Consider the following 23,014-nt stretch of genomic DNA (forward strand, 5'->3'; position numbering starts at 1 on the left):
AGGTTAGTTCATTTGGACAGTGTTGCAGTGTTGTCTGAAGGTCAAACTTGTTCAGAAGTAAGTTTTAGAGATTTAACCCTTTTTCCAGCTAAGAGGCTGGATCATTTTGGGATAGCAGCCATGATAATGTGCCGAAGAAAATAAAATAAGCATGGCAAGAAGTTTTTTAAGGAAAAGAAAAAAGTTCTCACATGCTATTTTTAGCATTACATAGTGGTTTGCAATTATAGTTATTCAAGCTTCAGAGCATTTCCAGTGAAGTTTCCAACTAGAGCCCCCTGCCAGTGCAAAGAAACAAAACTGTCATCACAAAGCAGGTAGATAGTTCAGTAATTATTGGAGTATTTCCAACTGCAGGCTATCTGCAGCTTTTATCTGCAGAAAGTTCTGTTGAGCTTTCTTCAACAGAAGTGACTGAGGAAAGGTCTCTGGGTGTGTGAATTCTGTGGATTGTAGTTTATGTGGTTAGGCCTTATTTTCAAAGACCTGAGAATCCAGGCAGATATCTTTAAAAACAGGTTCCTTCTATCTTTTAAGAATCTAAAATAATTGACTCTGAGATTTTAAAATCTTGCCTAAAGCTTCAGATTTTTTCCAATTTTTGAGATAAGAGAAAATTTTAGCTTAGGTTTGGATCCCGTTGCTTAAACCTATCATTTTACAGTTTAAATTTATAAAACATTTTAAGGCTGATTTTTTGTGGAGATAGAAGGAATACCTGATCTGATACCACAGAATTTCTTTAAAATTACCAGTTTGGATCACTAGATATAATTATTTAATGATGGCTTCTCCAATGTTAAAAGATGCCAGCATTAAATATCTGCAGTCTCTGTGGTCTAGGTGCATTATTCAAGTTGAATTAAAGTAATACAAAGTAATATTTAAGTAATATGAAAAACTCTACTGCACTAATCATTCATTAATATGACAGAAGAATTGCTGCTGCTTTAGAGCCAGTATGATCAACAGCAATCAAATCCACTATTTAGAAAAGTAAGGCAAACCAAAAACTGTTTTCAAGAAAAACTATTTTTCAATGTCCTGTTTACATTATTCAGCTCCTTCCTTTAAATTTTTCCTTACCTTTTTCTTGAAAAGCTTCACTGGGAATGGAAATATAACTCTGTCCTCGAGATGGAAAGCGATAACGGGACAAATTCAGAGTCTGAGGATGCATTTTAGCCAAGGTGTAATCTGTGTGATAACCCAAACAAAAATATGATAAAATCAATAACATTTACAACTTACTTGACTATGTAACTGTGCTTTTCCAATAGCTATTACAAGTCTTGACTTTAAAACTCCAGTTGTTTGTAAAAAATAGAATAAATTCCCTGAGTACAAAACTGCCTTTTCTACCCAACTTCTTTATGAAGGGAAAGGCTGTACACAGTGTTAGTATACCATGGATCACTTCAACCATGCTCAAATACTGAGCTTGACAGGACAAGAAAAACACACTCTTCCTTTGCCACTGACATTTCAAGGCATTATTTCAGACCTCCAGTGCAATGTTGGAGAATGCCAGTGTCCAAGAGAGCTTAGGAAGCATGCATTCAGTGATTAATGGTACTGGTGACTGCTCAAGTTATTTGACCCCTTGCTCAGGTCTCAGTGAAGCAGAGCAGAACAGTTCAATTACCTTCACTACCTGTAGCATCCTGAAGCAGATAAAATTAGAGTGCTAGGATCTAAACAGTAGTAACAGAAAACAAATATATATATATACACGTATATATATATATCCTAAAAGGTTTAAACTAGACCTATCATTTGCAGTCCCTTATTCCCAAATTAAAGTTTTGTAGTATCCATACATCTGAAAGTTTGAAGCACTGTGTAAGAGCTCTAGGCACAACTTTAATAGCCTACCAGTATAGTTTTTGCTCTACTATGCCTTTAATATAGTTTTCTTGGATTAATTTAACAGAATTCATATGATAACCCCTTCCTCAAATAACCTCAAGAAAGTTCAAGTACAGGCAGAGCTGATTACATCCAGACTTTCTGCAACTGAAAAGTTTTTTATTCAAAATAAAAAAAATGCTTTGATTTCTTCTTTCACATTAGCAAAGAAGGGGCTGCATGTACAGAAGTGTTTACGACACACACAGATAGTCCAGAGAGAAAGGTAAAACATTTCTGCTAAATCCTACCTGCCACAGGTGATGTGCCCTCAACAGTTAGAGGTAATGTGTTCTCTTCCAGATTGCGTGTCATATGCACCATCACACTGTCAATAGTTTGAATTAAACTTCCAAATATGTGAGCAGTCTGAGGGAAAAAGAAAGAGAAGGCTCTACAAAAGAAGAAACTGTGTTTCATAGCACAAAATGCCACGGTGCCAACGTCAAATTCCTGTGTGACTCATCGTTTGACTGCCCAAAGTCAAATCTGACTTCTCCATAACCTTTTCCACATATAGGGGATTAAATGTTACATAAATTGATGCCATCAGAGCCTGATCTTATAAAATACTATGTTTTATAGTGTCTCCAAAGAACTCTCTGCTCCCTTCAGCATTTGGCAGTCAATTATATTCAGGACTGAGCAAAATGATGTCAAGAACTGAACAGATTATTTTGGCGATATATAAAGACTTGTATCAGACACTCATTGAAACATAATCTTACATACATTTATATCCACAACTTTCTTTCATCTTTATAAAAACATTCCCTAATATAAAGCTGTGTTTAAAGTGTTTATATGTCCCCTGAAAAACAATCCTCAACACTAAAACTTGATGCATAAACCATCAATGTATGTTTCAATGAAGAAACCTATTTGATTTGAGATCTACTCACACAAGAGATAACCAAGAATTTTAGGCTAAGAACTTAAATCCATTAGACATCTATGTCTTAACATTTTTAGGATTCGGTAAGACTCCAATTTATATTAGTAGCCTGTCCCCTTCTCTTGTTTTAAAAGATTTTGTCTATTAAATTTGAGATTCAAATAAAATTCTCAGAAAATTCCTAGATCCCTCATGCAAGTAGTTTTTCATACTCAAAGTTGGGTAGGTGACTAGAAGAAAAAGATCATTAATACAAGGTGCTTTTCCCTATATCGGTTGTAACCTCTTTCAAAGTTTTACTCTCTAATCTAGGTAAGCACCACTACATATTTCATGTATATTGAAGACAGTCCATCTAAAAAAAAAAATACACAATTATGAAAGTTCAGTGGTAAAAAGCCTATATTTAGGTCAGAAATTAAATATCAACTATTGACAATATCCATTATTTAATAAATGCAGTTTTAGGTTATTTTATTCATTCTGAAGTATGTGGAAGCAGGAGCAGACACAGCTCCCCTACTTTAGCCCTAAAAAATACATTATAAAAGAGAACAACATATTTGTTTTGTCTGTGGATCTTTACTTCAAATATGAAAATGACATACAAGCAAATAAGTCATACTGCCAGCTGTAGCAGCAAGAATAATAGAGGTAACCAATTTCATTACTGTCTATGTGAAGTCATGCACCTGAATTAACCTACAAATCAAGCCCATTTGTCTTACCTCAGGTATTTCGAGCCAGTTGGGCAACAGCAGAAAGTCTTCAATGGCTTTTAAAAATGCCTAAAAAGATTAAATAATCAAATATAGCTTTGTTTTTCTTCAGTTACATCTTGTAGGCATGCAAGGCACATCTCTGCTAGGATTTCCATAGGTTCATTTTAAGACAACAAATCCATTTTAATTCAAGTCACAGAGTCACCCCCTACTGCAAACGTTCTCATCATGTTTTGAATGGTGATATTTTAATTTGATAGTTTATTTATTGAAAGTAACACCACTCCTGAAGTTCAATCGTTACACTACAGCTGCGGTGACAACACTACATCTTAGAGGAAAGAGAATTTATTCTCCTAGTTTATCTAAACTCATATGACATTACTACCTCTTCATCTAAGATTAGATATTTCAAAAGCACTGTATATAAATCTAGGCCCCATCACCTGTTCTGTTTTATTATGTGCTTAACTTTTGCACAAAGAGGTTATTTTTGAGGTCAAGATTGGTCATGGTGGGCACTGTTTTTCATGCCCAGCACAATATAGTCTCTGCCCTAAAGAGTCTTGCTGACAAATAGGAGAAAGGAGACATCGAAAATGAAAATAAAATAAATAAAAATAAAAATAATAATCCACATTCCTGCTTAAACATCTCTGCTCTATTCAAACATCTTAAAACCTATCAGGAAGTATCTCTTTCCAGGCCGCATCATCACTCCAAAATTACCACAAAAAAGCAGGCACTGGAAAAGGAGGGAAAGCAGGAGGACTGGAACTGCTGGGCAGAGCAGAATTATACCAGAATGCTAAGTAAGATTTGTCAGAAGTAACACATTATAAGAGTGTCAGTAATCAGACAGTTTATTGCATATCACTTAAATCAAATTTTCTTGTGCTATGAGGCATGTGACAAGCAGTAGAGAGATAACTGTACAGAAAATAGCATGTGTGCTCCGTGCTTGTCTTTCAGGGAATTAGCTGCAGACAATACAAAGCCTAACCATCAATCAGACAAGTGACAGAGTCTGTATGTACGATCAGGACTCTTGTGTTTATTTCCCAAAATAGCTTTGCTAAAGATAATCATGTCCTGTTTTTCTGTCTGCACATCATTTTCATGGCACACAAAGCAGCAGATAGCATGAATGAACAACCAAATGGCAACTGAAATGATGTGGGAAACAGGTACAATATATGACAGGATGATGCTCCATTTTCAAATTAGAGCCCACATAAAATTTTCAGCGAAACAAAGGAAACAATGTATTAGAGCTTTTAAGAATGGTTTTTGCTCCATATTAAAATGTGATCCACAAAATCCAAGCTTTACAGTTTGCAGATGCTAAGCCTTTAGCACAAACTACCAAATGCTACCCCTGTATTTTTCAGAAGTATTTATTTATATTTTTTGTCAGAATAAATAATCCTTGTCACCCTGGTATTACCAATGGGCTTAAAGAAACAATCACTGGTGAGGCCAGAGCTGATTACTGTAATAATAGCTTTCTAGCTTGCTGAAAACAGGGAATTAGCTGTCCATCGTTTTACAGAAGGCCAACTTTTTGTTGTCAGAAAGTGACCCCCTTGTCTGCAGTTCAGACTGCAGAAAATGCTTTTTCTTTTCTTCCTTTTTTTTCTTGTTCTTTTTTGTTGGTGGTGGGGAGAGAAAGAAGAGAGAGAGAGGAGGGGTGGTGGGGTGGTATTAGCCTCAACAAATAAAAAATTACTGAATTAAGCTTTAGACCTTATCTTGCCATGAACCAGTTTTCAGATTTGTGATATGACTACACGGAAGTCCTGGCTGTGATTGGATCCCTGGTGCAAAATAAAGCCATTAACCAAAAAAGGCTGAAGATACCTATTATAAAGAGGCCTTCTCCCACAGCTTTCCACCTCCAGTGCAGAACTGGCAGAGAAGGACATGTGCCTCTGCCCTGCTATTTCAGAGTCCAGCAAGAATGATGCATGACTTTACAAAAGGAGGACAGGCACAAATTACCCTCTGCTTGCTTACTACAGGAAAAATAAAAGCTTTTAAAGAAAAAATAAAAGTTGGGCAGACAGAAGTAACTGATAATATTTTAACCTTACAGTACAAGTATGGATCTGAAATATTAAATTGTAAGCATACACTTGGGTGGTTACCCTGCACCAGACTGTGATGAAGCCACATCTAGAGTGCTACCAGAATCAAAGTTATGATGGTTTGCCATTAGTTCAACCATGCCTCCACTTTGCTGCTGTCACTGCTTGGATTATGGTGTCTTTATGCCTTGTGCCTGACAGGGAACAGTCATACTCAGCTGCATTTTGAATCACTAGGGCTGTGCAGAAAAAAGCTGATTTATTTTTTCCCCCTGTTTTATATATTATTAATTGAATAAACATATTGTTGAAAAAAAAATCAAATTATTTTCTCCTTTTATGTTTTCTGGTTAACTAATGATTTTAATGTGCAGTCATAGTTACAAATATTTATAAGAAGTAAGTATTATGTAAGGTTCCCAAGAACTAATTTGTTTTAGCAACCTTTGAACCTTTTATTTGGTTGAAGCTTGCTGTTAGCTTTGCTATTTACTCCCTAAGTAGCCACTGCTTTTTTCATATGCATTTTCTGCAATCAGCAAAAACTTTCAAAGTTGCATTCTATATTCTAGCTCCTGGAGAAATTTCAGTGTTATCTGGCTCTGCACACAGATTTAAAAGAAGTTTACCTCTGTCAGGCTTAGAGCAGTATTTTCTGACAAGGATTTGTTGGGCAATCTGAACGATACATTTTCCAGGTAGTCCAGCATGGTGTTGGGGGACTGGAAGTTCCCTCTCTCCTTGGTCAGATTAGTTATGATGGGATGATAGGCATTTGTAGACAGCTGAGGGAGAGAGATAAAACCATCAGAACTTATTCCAAACAGCAGACATTAGTTATGGTGTTAGTCCAAAAGGGCTCTAAAGGACAGTTTTTAGTTCTCCTGGAATCACTAGCATTTCTGGGTAGTGCAACCTCAAGACTTAAGCATTTCTTAAGCATTTAAGATTGTAAGCATTTCTCTGCCATAAAGCCTCTAAGCAGAACAGCTCACTTCCCAACCCATTACATAGAGCCCAGTATCATTGGGTGTGAAGGGTTTTTCTTTACTGTTTCTGTATTGCTGCTTTTTGTTTGTTTTCCTGTAGTCTGAGGCATAGTGAACTGCTGTGATTATACACAGGAGGCTACGTACACTAAGGGAAAAAGGAAAGCACAAGAACAGATAGACAGGAGAGTAGAATATACATGCACAACTTAATTTTTTCATTAGCAACTCAGGTCCTATCTGAAATGGTTTCTGTGAACAAGAAGAAAACTAATAGAACTTTGACACTCCAGATAGCAAGAAAATGAAAATACCCTGGAACAGCTAATTGCATGTAGGTTGACTACAGCTAATTGTATAGAGACTGCATATGAAAAATAATTTTTGTTTAAATCTTTTTCTTAAGTGCATTAAGTGCATTGTAAATAAATGAAAACTAGCTTTGTTACTGTGGTGGGCAATTTCTTCTAATTTTCAGAAGAAATAAGAAAAGTTATCTAAACTTTTTTGAATTTCCTGTTTCTTCAGAGCTCACTGAAATACTTGTTTCTACTTTTTTTTTTTTTTTTTTTTAATCTTTCCTACACTTAAGGACAGTTCTCCCATCTTCCAATAGTAGCTGCAAATGCTAACAATGCTTTTTTAGTACTGAAGTACTAAAATAAGTGCCATTAATTAAAATTGTAAAATGGAGAGGATATGTAATTCTGTAATATGTAGCAAATTCTAATGCTATAGAAAAGAGTTATGTGGACTGTCCTACCAAAGGTTTTGCAGTAGTTGTCATCATAGACCATGGAAGTGTTGAAGAAAGCAAAACTTGCACACCTAGGAAAAATACATACAGAAATGAGTTCAAAATGTGTGTGTATATGTATGTATGTATGTATATACATTCCCACTGCAGTTCCAAGCAGTTCTAACTTAAAGCATTATATTTGCTGTTCTGTGCAGTTTACTTATTTACAGTACTAGAGCTACATAGTCTTGTTTAAACAATTTCAGGTACTGTTTCTCTCATCAATTTTATATCCACATCTTTATACAGATAAGCCTTGTAATTTAGTTTAATTCTTAAACACTTAAAATTAAACCTTTCTTTGCAAACAGGAAGTTTCAAGTGTTTTATCTCAATAAAAAAAAAATAAAAAATAAAAAGACAACTAAGACAACTGCAAGATTAAAACATTGTCATCCATCTTCCAAGGCAAAGTATTTAGGGAAAAAAAAAAAAATTGCTATGTCTTATCAGAACTAAATAATAATCTGTAGGCACTTCTGACAAGTTCATATATCTCCTTGCTGTATTATGTATATATGATAAATTCTTTAGAAAAGGGACTAGGAAGACTCAGACATCAGAAAAAAATGAGACTCAAGTGTCAAGTATGGTGCCAAGATAGATGCTAATTTGTTTAAATAATTATTTATGTCTTGAATATAAAGTGTTTGAGTGTCAAATAAAATCATGCACATGCAGACAAGTTCAGAAAGACTTTTCCTAAAAATAAAAAAAAAAAAAATTCTGTGAGAAAAACTGAAAGCCAAATATTTCTATCACATTCATGAAAACAGGGGGATCAGTCAAATAAAAGAAAGAAAAAAGTAACAAGGGTCAAGGAGTCAAAACAGCCTTCAGTAGCAGTAGGAGAATATTGTGGATAATGTCTCTATTAGGTGTTTTTAAGTTAATTTGAAGCCCCAGCAAGGTTGCTGTTAATCAGATGGGCTTAACTGATGAATATTCCCTTAGCACCCCTTAGCATTATACCCACTGAAAATTACCATATAAGCATGTCATAAATGATTTGTTGAGACAGAAAGAATAAACTCATTTTGGGATGGTTTCCAGCTACTCCATTTTAAAAACATTGATTCCTTTCTGTGCAAGGGGATTTATAGATCATTTGTGATAGAGAAATAAAATTTTCTTCTAATCTGCATCTTCCCAAGAATTTATGTTTGCCCAGGAGTATGGTATTTCAGCACAATCAAACAGCAGTGGCATATACTGGACACATTATTTTCATTAATCCACATGTAAAATGATTATTCATTCTGTTAAGGAACAGGCTATCCTATTAAGTTTCTTATGTTAGACCACGTTAGCTCAGCTTCATCCCTGCTTTAAGTTCTACAAGGTCAATAGATACCAAGGTTTGGTTTATTGTGTTGGTTAGTATTGTAATATCCATTACTTCCTCTGAGAATGCCCTAGCTTCAGTTATTTCAAATTGGAAATTAAACCAAAAAAAATCTAATCAGTCTACTGCTTTGAGTGGAAACTCAAAAAAAAAAAAAAAAAAAAAAAAAAAAAAAAAGCTCATCAAGCTTTTCTTTCAATTTAGATGTAAGAAAACCCACAGTTCCTCATGACCCTGAACCAACACCTTTGAATCAAGGTTTAAAAATAAAAATAAAAATAAAAATTGTGGTAAACTCACAGAACATCAGGAACATTTCAATGCAGCAATCATGGAGTCTGCTATGTAGCTTTCCAAAAATCAACACGAATGGAGAGGAAGAGTACTATAAAATTCTGCACTGCATTCCAAAAATTTAGACTTCAGGAGAATCAAAGGGTCAAACTGTTACTGCAGTCTTAGAAAGTTTAGTTATTAGCATTAACAAAAGCAACTATATATTCTGAACTATATTCAGTACGACTGAACTGCCCTTTTCCAAAGTGAAATATAGAGGAATGGAAACTTACATCCAGAACAGCATTTGCGTTCCTGGAAAGACCTTTCTGTGATGCCTTAATTATTTTTGAGTGTGGGTAGGATTTTCAACGTGGAATAAAAAATTTATACTTTCCATATCAGACAAATTCTCTCAGAATGTTTGAAGACATTCATAAGAACCACATTGTAAAACAAAAAAACTTGATTTCTATCATTTGTGTTGCAAAGCAAATAGGCTGCTTCATTACATATTAAATGAAAGGCTTCCTTTTCAGTGGTTTCAATTCTACTTAAACTACTCTATATTTTCCTAATACATTTTGTATTTAATTTGATCGCTATAATCAAACCTGGGTGTTACAAATGCATGCATTCTTATTTCCAGGTTTGCATCAGTAGTGTTATTCAGAGTTTTCATTGTGAAAATGTTTCCCATGTGCTTAAAAGCACAAGAGTGATGGGTGTAACTGCTTTAGCTCTCAGTAACCCAGTAAGAATAAGTGAAAGCAGGGAAACTGCCACTGAAGACAAATGTTACAGATAGCCCATAGTTTTATTACTCAGATGCATGTTTTCTAATTGTTACTCACACACAAACACTTAATAGCAACAGCCTTTTTTGTACTGAAAAGTTTATAATAAAGATCATGCCTGACAGATTACTGGCCACCATCTTCTAAATCTTTGTTCAAATACTGATTTTCTGCTGCATGTATTATGCTTCAACTGATATCTTTCTTTTCAGTTCACAAATACAACTTAGTTACTAAATCTTTATTGTTTCAGGAACTTGCGGGTTAAGCATTGTTATCCACATCTGCTGGAATCAGTAAGTGACTTGCCTCTAAAGTTATACAATGACTAGAAAACTATGGTTGATATTTCTTAATACTGTTCTGACTCGAGTCTAATTATTGCTCTTCTTCACTTGATCTTAGGGGACCTAACAATGACTGTATACTTCTGGTTTCAGTAATTTTATTTTATTTATATACATACATTGACATTTTAAAGGAGCTAGAAGCCCAGATGAGAAGACTGCATATTCAAAGACAGCTGAATGTTTCAATCACTTTAATATCTGCATTTTTCTGCTTCTACAAACTACTTTCAATGGCTGAAAAATGAAAAAAGAATACAAATCCTACACACTAAATATTTTTAAGTCAACTTTTGCAAAAGACAACCTTTGACAACAACAGTGTATATACTCACCAATAGCAGCTGTAAAATATTGCTCAATTTCATTGGGGGTGAGTGCCCTTTCCCATATAATGAATTCATCAAATGCCCCATTCACATAGCGCTTAGTTTGATCCCCCTCTGTCCCAGTCAGCAGATTTGCCTTGGGGTCTCCATAATCATAGAAAACTTTCCCTTCTGGGTCAGATGTGTTTAGAGTTCCATTGACATAGACTTTCAGTCCTTCTCTTGATTTCCAAGTGAAGAGAATATGAGTCCAATAAGGACCTGCAAAACATTAAGTCACGGTAAAATCTATGAATCATTTCCATTTAGTGTCTCTCCTATTCAGGAAGTTTTTGCTGACTTGGGCTATGCTATAGAGGTATGTAGTAAGTGCTAAGAGAGAATTATGGAATGCTGATATCATGTATATTAATCTTTATACACATGGGGAGGCCCATACTTTGGCAGAATGCCTCTTAGGTTTTGTCTGAACTCTTAGTTGGGCTCACTGCAGTTCCATAAATTATATTTGGTGAATACTATTGGCCAAGACTTGAACTCTCTTCAATACTGTCTCAAAATACAATTCAGCAAGAGCTCCATAAAGACTGCAAGAATGAAAGAACAGAAAAATAGGCTAATTAAAAGCTGCCAGTTTCTTTGTTACACTTCAAGGGCTGAAAACATAATATTAATTTTTATTTGGATTGAATAATCCACAAATATGCAAATTTTTTATACCATTTAACAGTTCTTCTCTTAAAACTGGATTTCTAAACTGATTTATTATACTTTATAAGACTTTATTACTATGAGGTGAGAAAGTCCTATATTCCCAGTTTGCAAACAGTTAAATTGAGGCAAGAAAAGACTTAGTGACTGTCACTAGCATTACTAGAAATACAGATTTTTTTTTGAGTCACTAGGTAATACCGTTTGCAACAACAGTGTAGATAGAAGCAGTACGATATGTGATATCCCCAAATGCTTATTAATACCATGCCATGACATGCAAAATTTGATACTCAACAGCTAATAAAATGACCAAAGCACATAGCACCCATCAGTGCAGTGGATGCAGCGGAGGTCTGCACACATACCCAGTTTTAGAACATATGGAGAACTCCTAAGGATTAACCTGCATTCCTCACCCAGCTGTTTCCTTCTAAGCACTCATTAATATATTGATGTCAATAAGAACTCTGCTTCAGAAAAATGGAAGTCAGGTCCATGTATTGTTGTTGAACAGCAAATGTTCTGTAGTACAGTATCACTGAGTTTTCTGATCATATTTTCTCTCTCCCTCCCCCCATGAAGAGAACTCTTAAGCACAGAAATCTGTAGGTATCTTTATATACCTACTTCTCTTTCCTGAAGATGTGCTCTTACCATTACACCTCTCTGCAAGAACAATATAAAGTATAACTAAAAAAATGCATGAAGAAAAAAAAAAAAAAACTTACCTGGTGGACTAAAGCTTGCTTTCCACTTCATCATTGCATTCCCACGTGTGTAAAATTCTACTGAACCTTCACCTTCATTTGAACAGATTTTGAAACCACTGGAAATTACTTGTCCACCGGAGGCAGGGGGGAACTTAGCCTGCTGGTCTTGAGTCTTCCAGAAAAAGGAAAATGTTACTCCTGACAGAAGCAAGTAAAAGGCAATTTTTAATGAGAAACAAATGTAACTGAAAGTTTATAATATTTTAAAATGCAGAGAGTGGGAATGTTTTTGAGCACAAATCCTCTGCTCGCATAAACAAGAATGGCATTTTTTGAACAAAAAATGTGGTAATAGTATAAACCAAATAAACATCTATTCCTTGGTTTTGCATCACATGCACGTATCCAGGACAGAACAGCAATCATCTCTTCCTGGCTAGCTTCTCTCAGTTAGAACTAAAGCTTCTTGAGCACCAGCAGTAATGAAGTCTTTTTCTCTCACAGATTTATGCTTCCATTCCCTATACCTCTCTCTCCAGTCTCCTTACCCTTCTCACCCTTACTATGATCCCCTTTCCTTCCTGTGATTGTTGTTTATTTCAGAACACATTGATTTCATCTCCACTTTCTCACCCAGCACCTGTAACTTTCTGTGATGGATACCATATGTCCGTAAAGCAAGAAGCAGTACATTGACTACTTCCAAGCTACTGGCTGCCGGCACATCCATGCTTACTGAGTAGCATCCATTCTTGATTACACTTTAATTATTCTTAAAATGTTATTACCTGTCTTTTCACACTTCAGTGCTCCAGTAATTGCTGAAAGCAAAGAAACAGTGTAGAAGAAAAAGATACCAACACATACAGAGCCACAATCACAGCTGCAAGATTCTCACTTACGCAGTGACAAAGAATCCCTCTCTAAAATGCAAGTGCAATCCTGTGTGTGCACATGATCAGCTTTGTTCACAAATAATTCTGCTAAATCCACCATTTTACTGTTGTATTCTAAAAACTGAAAAACTCCTCAGATTGCACACTAGTGAAGAAATATTTCTCTAAAGATTTCTGTTTCCTTAATAAAGGTTACCTCAAAGGCCTCAACAGAAACACGAGTGACGAATTGAATGTCCCTTGCACTTCAGAAGTTCTTACTCTGCTGTTCAGGTTCTACAGCTGAATGCAATTACAAAGAAAATGGATTGACTAAATAGCTCCTAAATGTGTTCATCTCAGAATTTATACTGCTAAGTGCTAAGAATTAAATCTGAATTCAAAGCAGGTTGAAAACTAGATACGAAGTACAGAAGTGGAAGAGGTTTTGCCAGAAAGATTCGAAATTCGGAAACAACCCCAGAGATCACAGTCTAAACTGCTTGCTTATATCAGGGTCAACAGCAGAGCTCAGTTGATTTTTAAACATCACCACAGGTGAAGGTTTCACAGCCTCTCTATGCAAACTGTCCCCATGCTTGGCCGGTGGCACGGCAAAGAGCTTTTTCCTTAGATCTAATCAGAATTCCTTGTGCTACAACGTGTCTGTGTTGCCTCTCACACTCTCATAATCCTAACTCTGCTTTATGATGCTTGGGTAATTTCAAAAGGTAGTGCACCTCCAAGACTGTTTGACACCAACTATTTCTATAACCACTCATCAGGTAGTTGAAGACAGCCCTCAGCGTTCTCTTTGCTTCATGGTGAATATTAAAGACCTAGGCTTCCCTCCCATATCATATGGTCTAGCCCTGTAAGTTGTCTACATAGGCCTCTGATGGACTTACTTGACCTGTCAGCCACTGCTCTTAACCTGCTGACTGGGCTCTTTTGAAATGTAGTCTGATGTAGTCTAATATGTCTGGATGTTTTTATAGTGATCAGTACCTGCAGATTGCCCAAACAATAGGAACTACGGCAATTTACTATCAGTTAGCCTAGCACAGGCTAATGAAGTCCTCAAATTATTACGTCCGTTTCTTGTTAAAACCATAGTTTGTTTGATTGTTGTTTTTTTGTTTTGTTTTGTTTCACAGTTCTCTGATCAAAGATGTAAAAGTCTTACATAAATCAATAGAATCACCAGAAATATTCCCCTCACTGCACACATTATGCACACATAATTTTTTATACCATTCACATATTTTTTGTCACATTAACTTAGCATAAAATTTAAAAATTTATCCTGCAATAATATAATAATTTAACTATGTAGTAACTTTCCTAACTGATCTTCCTGTTTGTTCTCCTGGCAGCACCCATTAATTTATATGAGCTATACAGCTAAATGTTTTATGCACGATAAAATAACCACCATGGAAAGGTTAATCAATTATCATTAGTCTCTTAGAAATCAATCAGTATATGAACATCATCAGTCCCAGTTTGTTAGATCTCAATGTTTATGGGTTTAAAGCTATAAATGCTGTGAACTCCCAGCTGAAGAATTTGATGTTTGCTGTAAGCAACTTGCAATATCCTCATCGGTCCATGTTCATGTTTCAGTGTCTTCAGCAAAGAAGTAATAGGTTGAAACTCTAATCCAACCCTCCTTCTGGAAAGCTATGCACTTCCCTTGCATCTACATACAATTCTTCAGCACTCTGGTGAAAGGGCCACCAAGGCTGATCATGTCAAGCAATTATTGCTATTGATGTGATTCCTTTGACCAAGTATCTCATGATCTTCTCCCAGCTATCTTCACAAAACTTCTGTGGAAATGTTGTTATCCCATCTTTCGAGACTGCAGAGCTGAAGTTAGACCAAGTTCTACTGTATGCCTGCACTGGAGTTGTTTTCCCCCATCTTTGACTGTCCATCCTATTGGACTTCCCTGTAGCCACTGATCATCCTGTAGCCATGAAAAGACTGTGGATCTAAATCCTTCTTATGTGCACTCTATCACTTCATGAAATAGAAAAACTTAAAATAAGACTGAGTAAGGCACACAATAAAAACTTCACTGAAATTTAGAAAAGCAGTTTTTCCCAGATAGCTTGACAGAAATAAATCATTTTGGGTCAAACATATTAAGTTTTGCATCACCAGATGCTCATATGAACCTTGAGTGGGTAAGACTTGCTTTTAGCTTTAGAGAAGAAAAACTAAAAATATGTAGTCATAAAAGAGCAAGAAGGGGAACTTAAAACTTATAACTAAAAATATGCTGCAGACTTATTTACAATAATATGCATGACTGCACCTGATGACTAAATCTTTGAAGGTGTCTTCGAGTCAAAGAGAATTGCGTTCATCATTAAGAAAGGTACTTCAAATTTTATGTGCTGTTATTGTTTCTCTGAATAATCTCTCATTACCAGCAAACAAGCAAAGAAAAAAAAAAAAAAAGCATAAACCTGAAAGCCAGACAAGCCAGACTACATATACAGAGACTATTCTATTGACAACATCTTTTTAAAAGTGTCGTCATCCTTTTAAAATTAAAAATATTGACATATTTTTAATTACGGTACTTATCCATAATACAGCAATAAGTGTTTCCAATAGGACATTAAGGAACATAATTGTTAACAATAATTGACATTATTATTCCTGTTATTGGTCTGTACCAAGGGAGATGTGAGGATCTGAGACTTCCCAGTTAACCAGCTTGGGAACCTGAGCCTCCTAGGGCAGACTGTTCTACGGTTCTTCACAATAATCTTAAAGCCTGGCATTAGAAGAATCAAACAAGCTTTGCTTATTTAAACTGTGGTCCTTAGAATTGCACACAAAATAAAATTTAATCCCTGACAACTTTTAAGAGAGAGCATAGGTCTTCTCACGTATATGGCCCAGATTTGCAAGCTTCATTAAGCCTTCTAGTTATCTGAAACAAGTTTTGTGTTCACAGAGCTATCAGGAGGTAAAAAGCTAAGGTATTTCAAAACCAACCAAGGAATTCAGATATCCAATTTCTGTTCAAATCAACAGGAAACCTGTCACTCGAACAGTTATAATATGTTACTTTGTCAGAACATTTATATATCTATGTCACAGGTTAGATAGCTAAGGACTAAGAGCAAGAAACTTAATGGTGGACTACTTCCATCGCCCTAGCGTCTTCCATATTCACTGTGCTTTATGATGCTCGAGTAGAGGTGCTAACAAAATGAACACTAAATAAACTTCTCATTATGCTGAAAGGTTCAAGGAAGAAGGAATTGTATGTGGGTAGGAAAGCTCATCAGGAAGGTGTTCTCTGTATGTTGTAGAGCTCTTTATTATTTTTTCTATTGTATTCAAACTAATGATTAAGAGAACCTTTTCTTGCATCTTTCACAAATGTTTCTTTTGGCTAAAAATGCCGATTTAATGAGCCCAAAACTGCTCAGAGAAAACCGTTATTTAAAAAGTGCTTGAGAAAGAAGGGGGAGGGGAAGGTTTCAACATTTTAAAAACAAGAAAAATGTGTTTTCTCAAGTCAAAACAAGAGTTCTGAAATGTTATTACATTTATGCTAGAAAAAACTATTGGGATTTTTGTTTCATTAAATATTTAGATTGTAATACTTCATCTGGAAAAATCCCAAGATCATCTCTGAAAGCATCACTTCTAAGCATACTTTACGCCAAGTCCACACGAATGCAACAAATGGACATCAAAATATATTTAAGAAACATTATGCTCATATAAAATTAGAGATCATCATCACATTTAGTTAATACAGAGACAAACAGATACCTCCTTTAGATAAAGGGGTGTTGTCTTCTTATTTTTTACCTGATATAATGATTAAGTATTCACTATTTATATTTATTCACATTTTATCTGTTGAACATTTCAATGTTTTATGTTTTTAATGTTCTTTTTTGTGAGATAGGGGGAATTATCTATTACTGTAAAAATGAATGGAAGTAGAAATAATACAAATCATCAATGATTTTTACTTCCTGGCTGTATGAAGAATATATGAAAAGATACTGTAAGTATCAGAAGATATGCCTGCTGTGGGACACTGAATTATCTTTTCTAATACTCTCAGATAACATTTGTTCACCATCTGCACTCCAAGTTTCTTCTTTCTTAGAAAAATAATGCATGTCTTAAAATAAATAAATAAATAAACAATCCTATATCAAGTAACATTACTAGCTTGAAGAATGGCCTAAAACCAATAAAAGCAAGAAAATTCAATGTTAATAATATTGCTTAAGCTTAGGGACTTCTGGAGGTTACATATAGAAAAACACCATTTTCCACTAACCCTTCTACTTCTACATTTTAAGTCTTGAGTGCACGCAATGTGATAGTGACTGGTATTATGCTTGTTTTTACAGAAACATACAGTATTAATCTTGTGTAATCAACTTGTTGTCAAACCTGTGTACCCTTATTATACATGTAATTTTGTGGCCTTTGCCTAAGAAGAAAGGGAAGAGGGAAAAAAAAAAAAAAAAAAGAGAGAGAGAGAGAGAGATTAAAGAGAGAGAGAGAGAGAGAGAGATTTATGCATCTGGAAAAGAGGTTTATGGAAATGGATTCCAAGACACCTGAAATTTAAAAAATAAAAATAAAAAAATAGAAATATTGTCTCCAAAGATAAGTTTGAAAAAAAGCATTCCTGCTCAAATGCCACAGTGTAAGGCATAGTCTCCAAAACTCCCAAATTTCAAAACTGCAGAACAGCTTATCTGTTTGTCACACTGCATTTTTTGTAGCACCATTAATCTTGGTGCCAGATGAGAGATTTCAGGCATTGTAACCTTATTTCTGATTTAGTTTGAATTAATTATACTGTAGGTCATTGATCTGAGTAGTTGGTGATTAGTTATAATCCACATTGCAGTTAGAAAATACTACATTTTCAGCAATCAGCACTCAAATGTTTCTTAAGCCAATAAAAAAGCATCAAACTAGAATTTTAGAGCCCATTTCAATTTGGAAAGAAACTATAATTATTGAATTATATAATTTGACAGAGAAAGAAAAGCAAATATTAATTAATTAGTTTACTAACCTTCAGGTCCACAGACTTCTGGGTTGCTAATGCAAGAATTTTGATAGCTTCCAAAGAAGAGAAAGGTAACTCCTTTCTTTTCACGAACGTAAATTCCTTTATTCACTAGTCCTTCCACAATATCTAAAGGAAAAGCAAAATATAATTTAACATTTATGTAAATTAAAGCTTGCTGAAAATGTGATTTTAACAGACTCAGACACTTGCTTATCTAAACTACAGGTTTTCTTATTAAGTTGTTTGGGTTTTTGTTTGTTTGCTTGGTAGTGGTTTTTTTTTTAATTATAAAAAAAAAAAATCATGTTTCTTTCATTTAAGGTTTTTAAAAAATTATATTTATGTGCCTCACCCACATTCTTCCTTAACTAAAACTTCTTAATAGAACTCATATACCCAAAACAGAAACTAAAAATCATTATTTCAATGTAGTCTGAATAAACCATACACTTTCCAGACTTTTGAACCCTGGACACATCATACAAGTATTTCTGGCTTGTTGTTAAGTAGAGTAGGTCAAGAAATTATTTATTTAAAAATGTAATAAAACAGGTTTTTGTTTTTGTTTTTTTCATTTTTGAAAAGGAAATTTTGTGATAAAATCCAATTTTATTTTAAAGAAAATATCTCAATAAATATACCTTACAAGTTATATTCAAAAGGCAGAAAAATATCTTTCAGACATCCTTTGGTATGGCATCATTGTAATTTATAAAAGGTTTTTCTTTGTCTAACGGGGACAATGACTAATTGTCTAGTGATTTAATTGTGATTTTCTTGTGACCTCTGCCCTAAAAAGCACTGTTTATTCATCCCCTACTAGCTAAAAACTATGAGCGAGCCATCATGATACTAAAATAACATAACACATTTACCATAGAAAACCTTGCTAAGATCAGAGAATTTGGCTGATAAATGACAATGGAAAGTTCACCTCATTTGTTCCAAGATAAAACGTGGACTAATATTAGCAATGAAGACTATAGGAAATCATGGGAAAAAATAATTCCACCGAGTTAAAAAGTCTGCGTTCCACAGAACACAGAATATTCCATAATTTATTTCTGAGAAGACAGAAGATAATTGTCCAGTTTAGAATATAGCCTTAATATCATTGTAATAGGAGGTCTGAAAAGATTGTGAAGATTTGGGATCTTAGTTTTAAATACCCCTCTCTACAATTTCTTCTGAAAAATACAGTGCTAGGGGAAGAATTGCTCAGAAGGGAAATATCTGCAATGAGGACATAGTCTTCTCTGAAGAGCAGGAATTGCCATAGAGGTGCTGCTTGATATTTGAAAATAGAATGAGATTGGAATGGAAACGAGGAGCACACAAATGGTCTACAACTAGTAAAGGCTGGCACATGAGGGACTTCCCTCAGTATTTATATATGTACATCTACCTGACTTAACCTGAACTTTTTGCATAGCAGAGCATGGTGAAAATCATGTCAGAGTGGCACAGGTAGCACTAAGGAGACACTGTCTATGTGGTTGTCATTAGATACTTTTGTCACCGCTTTGTGTTGGTGCATCTCCTCATGCAACCTGTGCAAAAGGCAATCTCATTTCCCAGCTGCAGACAAGTGGGAGTAAGGACCATCATAATGCTGACCTATCCATAGGAAAACACCACTCAGGGACACAGCAGCTGCAGCGTAGCATAACCCTCAGTGAACATATGTCCAAATATTTTTTTAGTTCATACCAAATCTCAATGAAAATATCACCATTTTTAAGTATCTTCCCCTACTTTTGAGCAAGAAGACACCAAATTCTCTAACTGACAGATAAAATTCAGTTCCTTTTAGAAATTAAAATAGTATAGAGTGAAGCAAATATTTCTAGATTCTTTTTAAGTCACTTAAATTCTGAATTAATCTAGCCAGAATAAATACCATAAGGTAATGTATTCCCGTTTCCATAGCATTTCCTTTGCTGTTAATATCACTCTTTTTAATGTTCATATTGAATACATCTTATTATGTGAGAACTATGCAAATGGCCTATAAAGCAGATAAGTGAGGACTGAAAGAAATTAGGGTCGTTTGAAGTTCATCATTAATAGAGTTCACATTTGCCAGCATACTTTTAATCTCAGCAGAAAAATAGTGTTTTTAGTGTTCTAATACAGACCTCCTGCTATCGGAGCAACCCAAAATGACAGTTCTACCATTTTCATCTTCCTCCTCATGTTAGATTTTCTAATAAACAGATATGAGTTAATACCTAATCGTTAAGTAGACAAAGGGTCATATTTCAGTTGCTCAAGTCTAAACCCTGATGACTTCAATTAAATGATTTTAGCTGTACCTACACCGGCTTAATCTTAGTTTCCAATCTGGCGGGTTTCTGCATGGAATATTGTTATTTTCTGTTATTCCTTCCAACTAGTATGTAGATGTAAAAAGAAATCATATATCTAAGATTTGTATCTACTTATTTATTTATTTATTTATATGTTAATCAAACATATTGTGGTTGACAAGTTTACTTTCAGGATTGGAAAATTCACTTGCATTTGTCTTTATCTCTTTTTCACCGTTTCATACTCCTTTTTAAAGGACATTTTTTCTTTTCATCTTGAAAGAAAAAATAAATCAACGTATTTGTTTTATATATTCCTCTGAAATATCTTCTGTTTCTTTTAAGCTTAATAAAAATATTTTAGGTTTTTGAGGGCTGCTGGGGTCCATCCTTCTACAGACTGCTTAGCAAGGGGATTTGTCTCCCAATAATTCAGACCAATTCACTTAAAATTGAAGGAATGCTTTTTCAATCATTTATCTCAGCATACACATAGATCTTTACCACATGACCAACTGAACCAAAACTCAGCGTTAACTTTGAATCCAGTGATACAAGAACCATCCAAGCTTGACAAATGCAGAACAAAATAAAATGTAAATCCTCACCTACAGTTGCAGAGAAGTTAGAGTAGGCAGAGTCATTGGTATATACAAAGGTAGAGTTATGGGAAGGAAGCACAGTGAAGTTGTGGATTCTTAGAGCTGGGTGAAACAACAAAAAAATAAGCAAATAAGCAAAACAATGAATAAACACAATCAGAAATGAAATGACCAGTTCATATCTCTCAACATGACACAGATCACAGATGTTGGTCAGTGGCCTTTAAAATTATCATATGATCAACTGTCTCCAATAATTTGTAAGTACTACATGAGTGTTGCATCCTTTAACTACATAACTTAAGAAAATATAGCATCGCTAAAACCATTTTTAATTCCTGACAGGAACAGAAAAGGAAAAACTATAATACAGTACAACTGCAACCAGATAAGGGGCTCTGAATACACTGAGGTCAGTAAGGAGCTGTGCAGTTATAACAAAAATCATTACACTGGTGCAAAAGTTATGGTCAATTCAAGTTCTGCGTTCTGTTCTGGGTTCCCTAGCACTAGAGATACTGGAGAGAGCCTGGTGAAGGACCACACAGATATTGAAGGCACTGGACACACCAGCAGAGGCTGAGACAGCTGGGATTGCTCAATAAGGAGAAGCAAAGGCTCAAGGATTTTATCAGTGTGAATAAACACCCCATGGGAAGAGTAAAGATAACACTGAACTCTCCCCAGTGGTATCCAGTGAACAGATAAGAGTCAGTGGGCACAAATTAAAACACAAGTAATTCTACTTAAACATAAGGAAAAAGCTTTTTAAATTAAGAAAAATTATGAGAGAGCTTTTTAAATTAAGAAAAATTATGTTCCAGTCAGAGACTGGAACAGGTTGTCCAGAGGGACTGTGGAGCCCCCACCCCTAGAGATATTCAAACCTCAACCAGAAGGCCCTGAGCAACTGGCTCCAGCTCACCCTACTCATGAGCCTCCCAGGGGGTTGGAGGAGACGATCTCCAGGTGGGGCATTAAGCTCATCTGTCCTGCAGCTCTGAAGTCTAAGGGCTGCTGGCAAACACACGCTATCAACAGATTTGAAAGGACAGCATCAACATTACAGGGTTTCTACCATTTTGCATGTTATGGTTTTGAGAGCCATCAAATTAATTTAGGTATCCAACAATAAAATTTTATTTTTTTCCCCTTCCATTTAAAAGTATCTTGCACACAGTAATTATTTACCTTGGGCAGGCAAATAGATCTTGATGGAAAGCCTGCATAAGTAAATAGAGACATTGACTGGCATTGACTGGGGATTTAGACCAACTGGGCTCACAGGAGGAAAAAGCAAATGCTCAAAAAAAAAAAAAAAAAAAAAAAAAATCAATAGAAAATGCATGGAAAACTAGAGGGCATATTATGAAACCTGAACATGGCCACATATTTTCTTTGCTATATTTTAGGTTGTTTGTTGGTATTTTTTCCCCTCCAATTGCTTCTACCGCTTTTATTGCTATGATAACCAAAAAAATAATTTGCTGACACTGTCTCTCACAACACAAATGCATTGAGAGATATAAATCTGGCTTCACACACAATGACTTCAACAAATAAAATGGATTAACATGATGGACAGATTATGATATTTCAAGTATTTAAGAGAAGAAACATGGAATGAAAATAATTGCATGAAATTATGATGAATGGGAGAAAAACAAGAAAGGCTAGCAATAAACAGAAGAGTTGTGTAATCAGAATGGTATCAAAAATAGAAAATTGTCATGGGCATTAGATTACTACAATAAAGAAAACTTTTATTGTATTTCAAAGTCAAATATCAGATAGGTACATAAAACGTCTGCTGGAAGCCGTTGAAATAATACCCATGTATTATAAGACACAATATATGCAACTGCCAAGAATTTGAACTATCCACTAGAACGTTAAGGAAAGAATTCAACATTGTCAAAATTGCACTGCAGAGAAAAGGACTTCTGGCTACTAGCATCCTGTGCAAACAATAGCAAGAAAACGTCCTCCAAATCTTTTTTTTTTTTCCTGCAGTCATGCCGCTGGCTCATTTATAAAGTTCTTTAACACAGTGTCATAATAGGAGTAAGAGACAATTGCTCATGTAAGCCAGCCCTATTCATGTAAGAGAAGGCCTGTAGGATCAGGAGCTTAATATATTCTGCTTTTATTCTTCTGTGTTACTACTGGCAAGATTTCTGAATTGTATTGAAGTAATGTAATTTAACAAGTTTTGAAAAACAATCTAACTAAC

The 23,014-nt window shown here is 35.0% G+C and overlaps 1 protein-coding gene across 3 annotated transcripts in view; it reads right to left on the minus strand.

The window, feature by feature from the left end:
- The window catches only part of ADGRD1 (adhesion G protein-coupled receptor D1), a 156,946-nt gene that overhangs the window by 126,835 nt on the left and 7,097 nt on the right, over window positions 1-23,014 (minus strand). For 2 of the 3 annotated variants that reach the window (XM_005018078.6, XM_021271364.4), the window contains 8 exons: window positions 17,874-17,996; window positions 11,937-12,116; window positions 10,501-10,755; window positions 7,365-7,429; window positions 6,242-6,397; window positions 3,532-3,591; window positions 2,160-2,277; window positions 1,087-1,197 (listed from right to left, as the gene is read on the minus strand). In XM_005018078.6, coding sequence (XP_005018135.4) covers window positions 1,087-1,197; window positions 2,160-2,277; window positions 3,532-3,591; window positions 6,242-6,397; window positions 7,365-7,429; window positions 10,501-10,755; window positions 11,937-12,116; window positions 17,874-17,996 — 1,068 coding nt within the window. Of the gene's footprint in view, window positions 1-1,086; window positions 1,198-2,159; window positions 2,278-3,531; window positions 3,592-6,241; window positions 6,398-7,364; window positions 7,430-10,500; window positions 10,756-11,936; window positions 12,117-17,873; window positions 17,997-20,787; window positions 20,884-23,014 lie in introns of all 3 variants that reach the window. The other variant, XM_005018076.6, reaches the window with a different exon arrangement.

Source organism: Anas platyrhynchos, chromosome 16 (assembly GCF_047663525.1).
Source record: "Anas platyrhynchos isolate ZD024472 breed Pekin duck chromosome 16, IASCAAS_PekinDuck_T2T, whole genome shotgun sequence".
Lineage (NCBI taxonomy): Eukaryota > Metazoa > Chordata > Aves > Anseriformes > Anatidae > Anas > Anas platyrhynchos.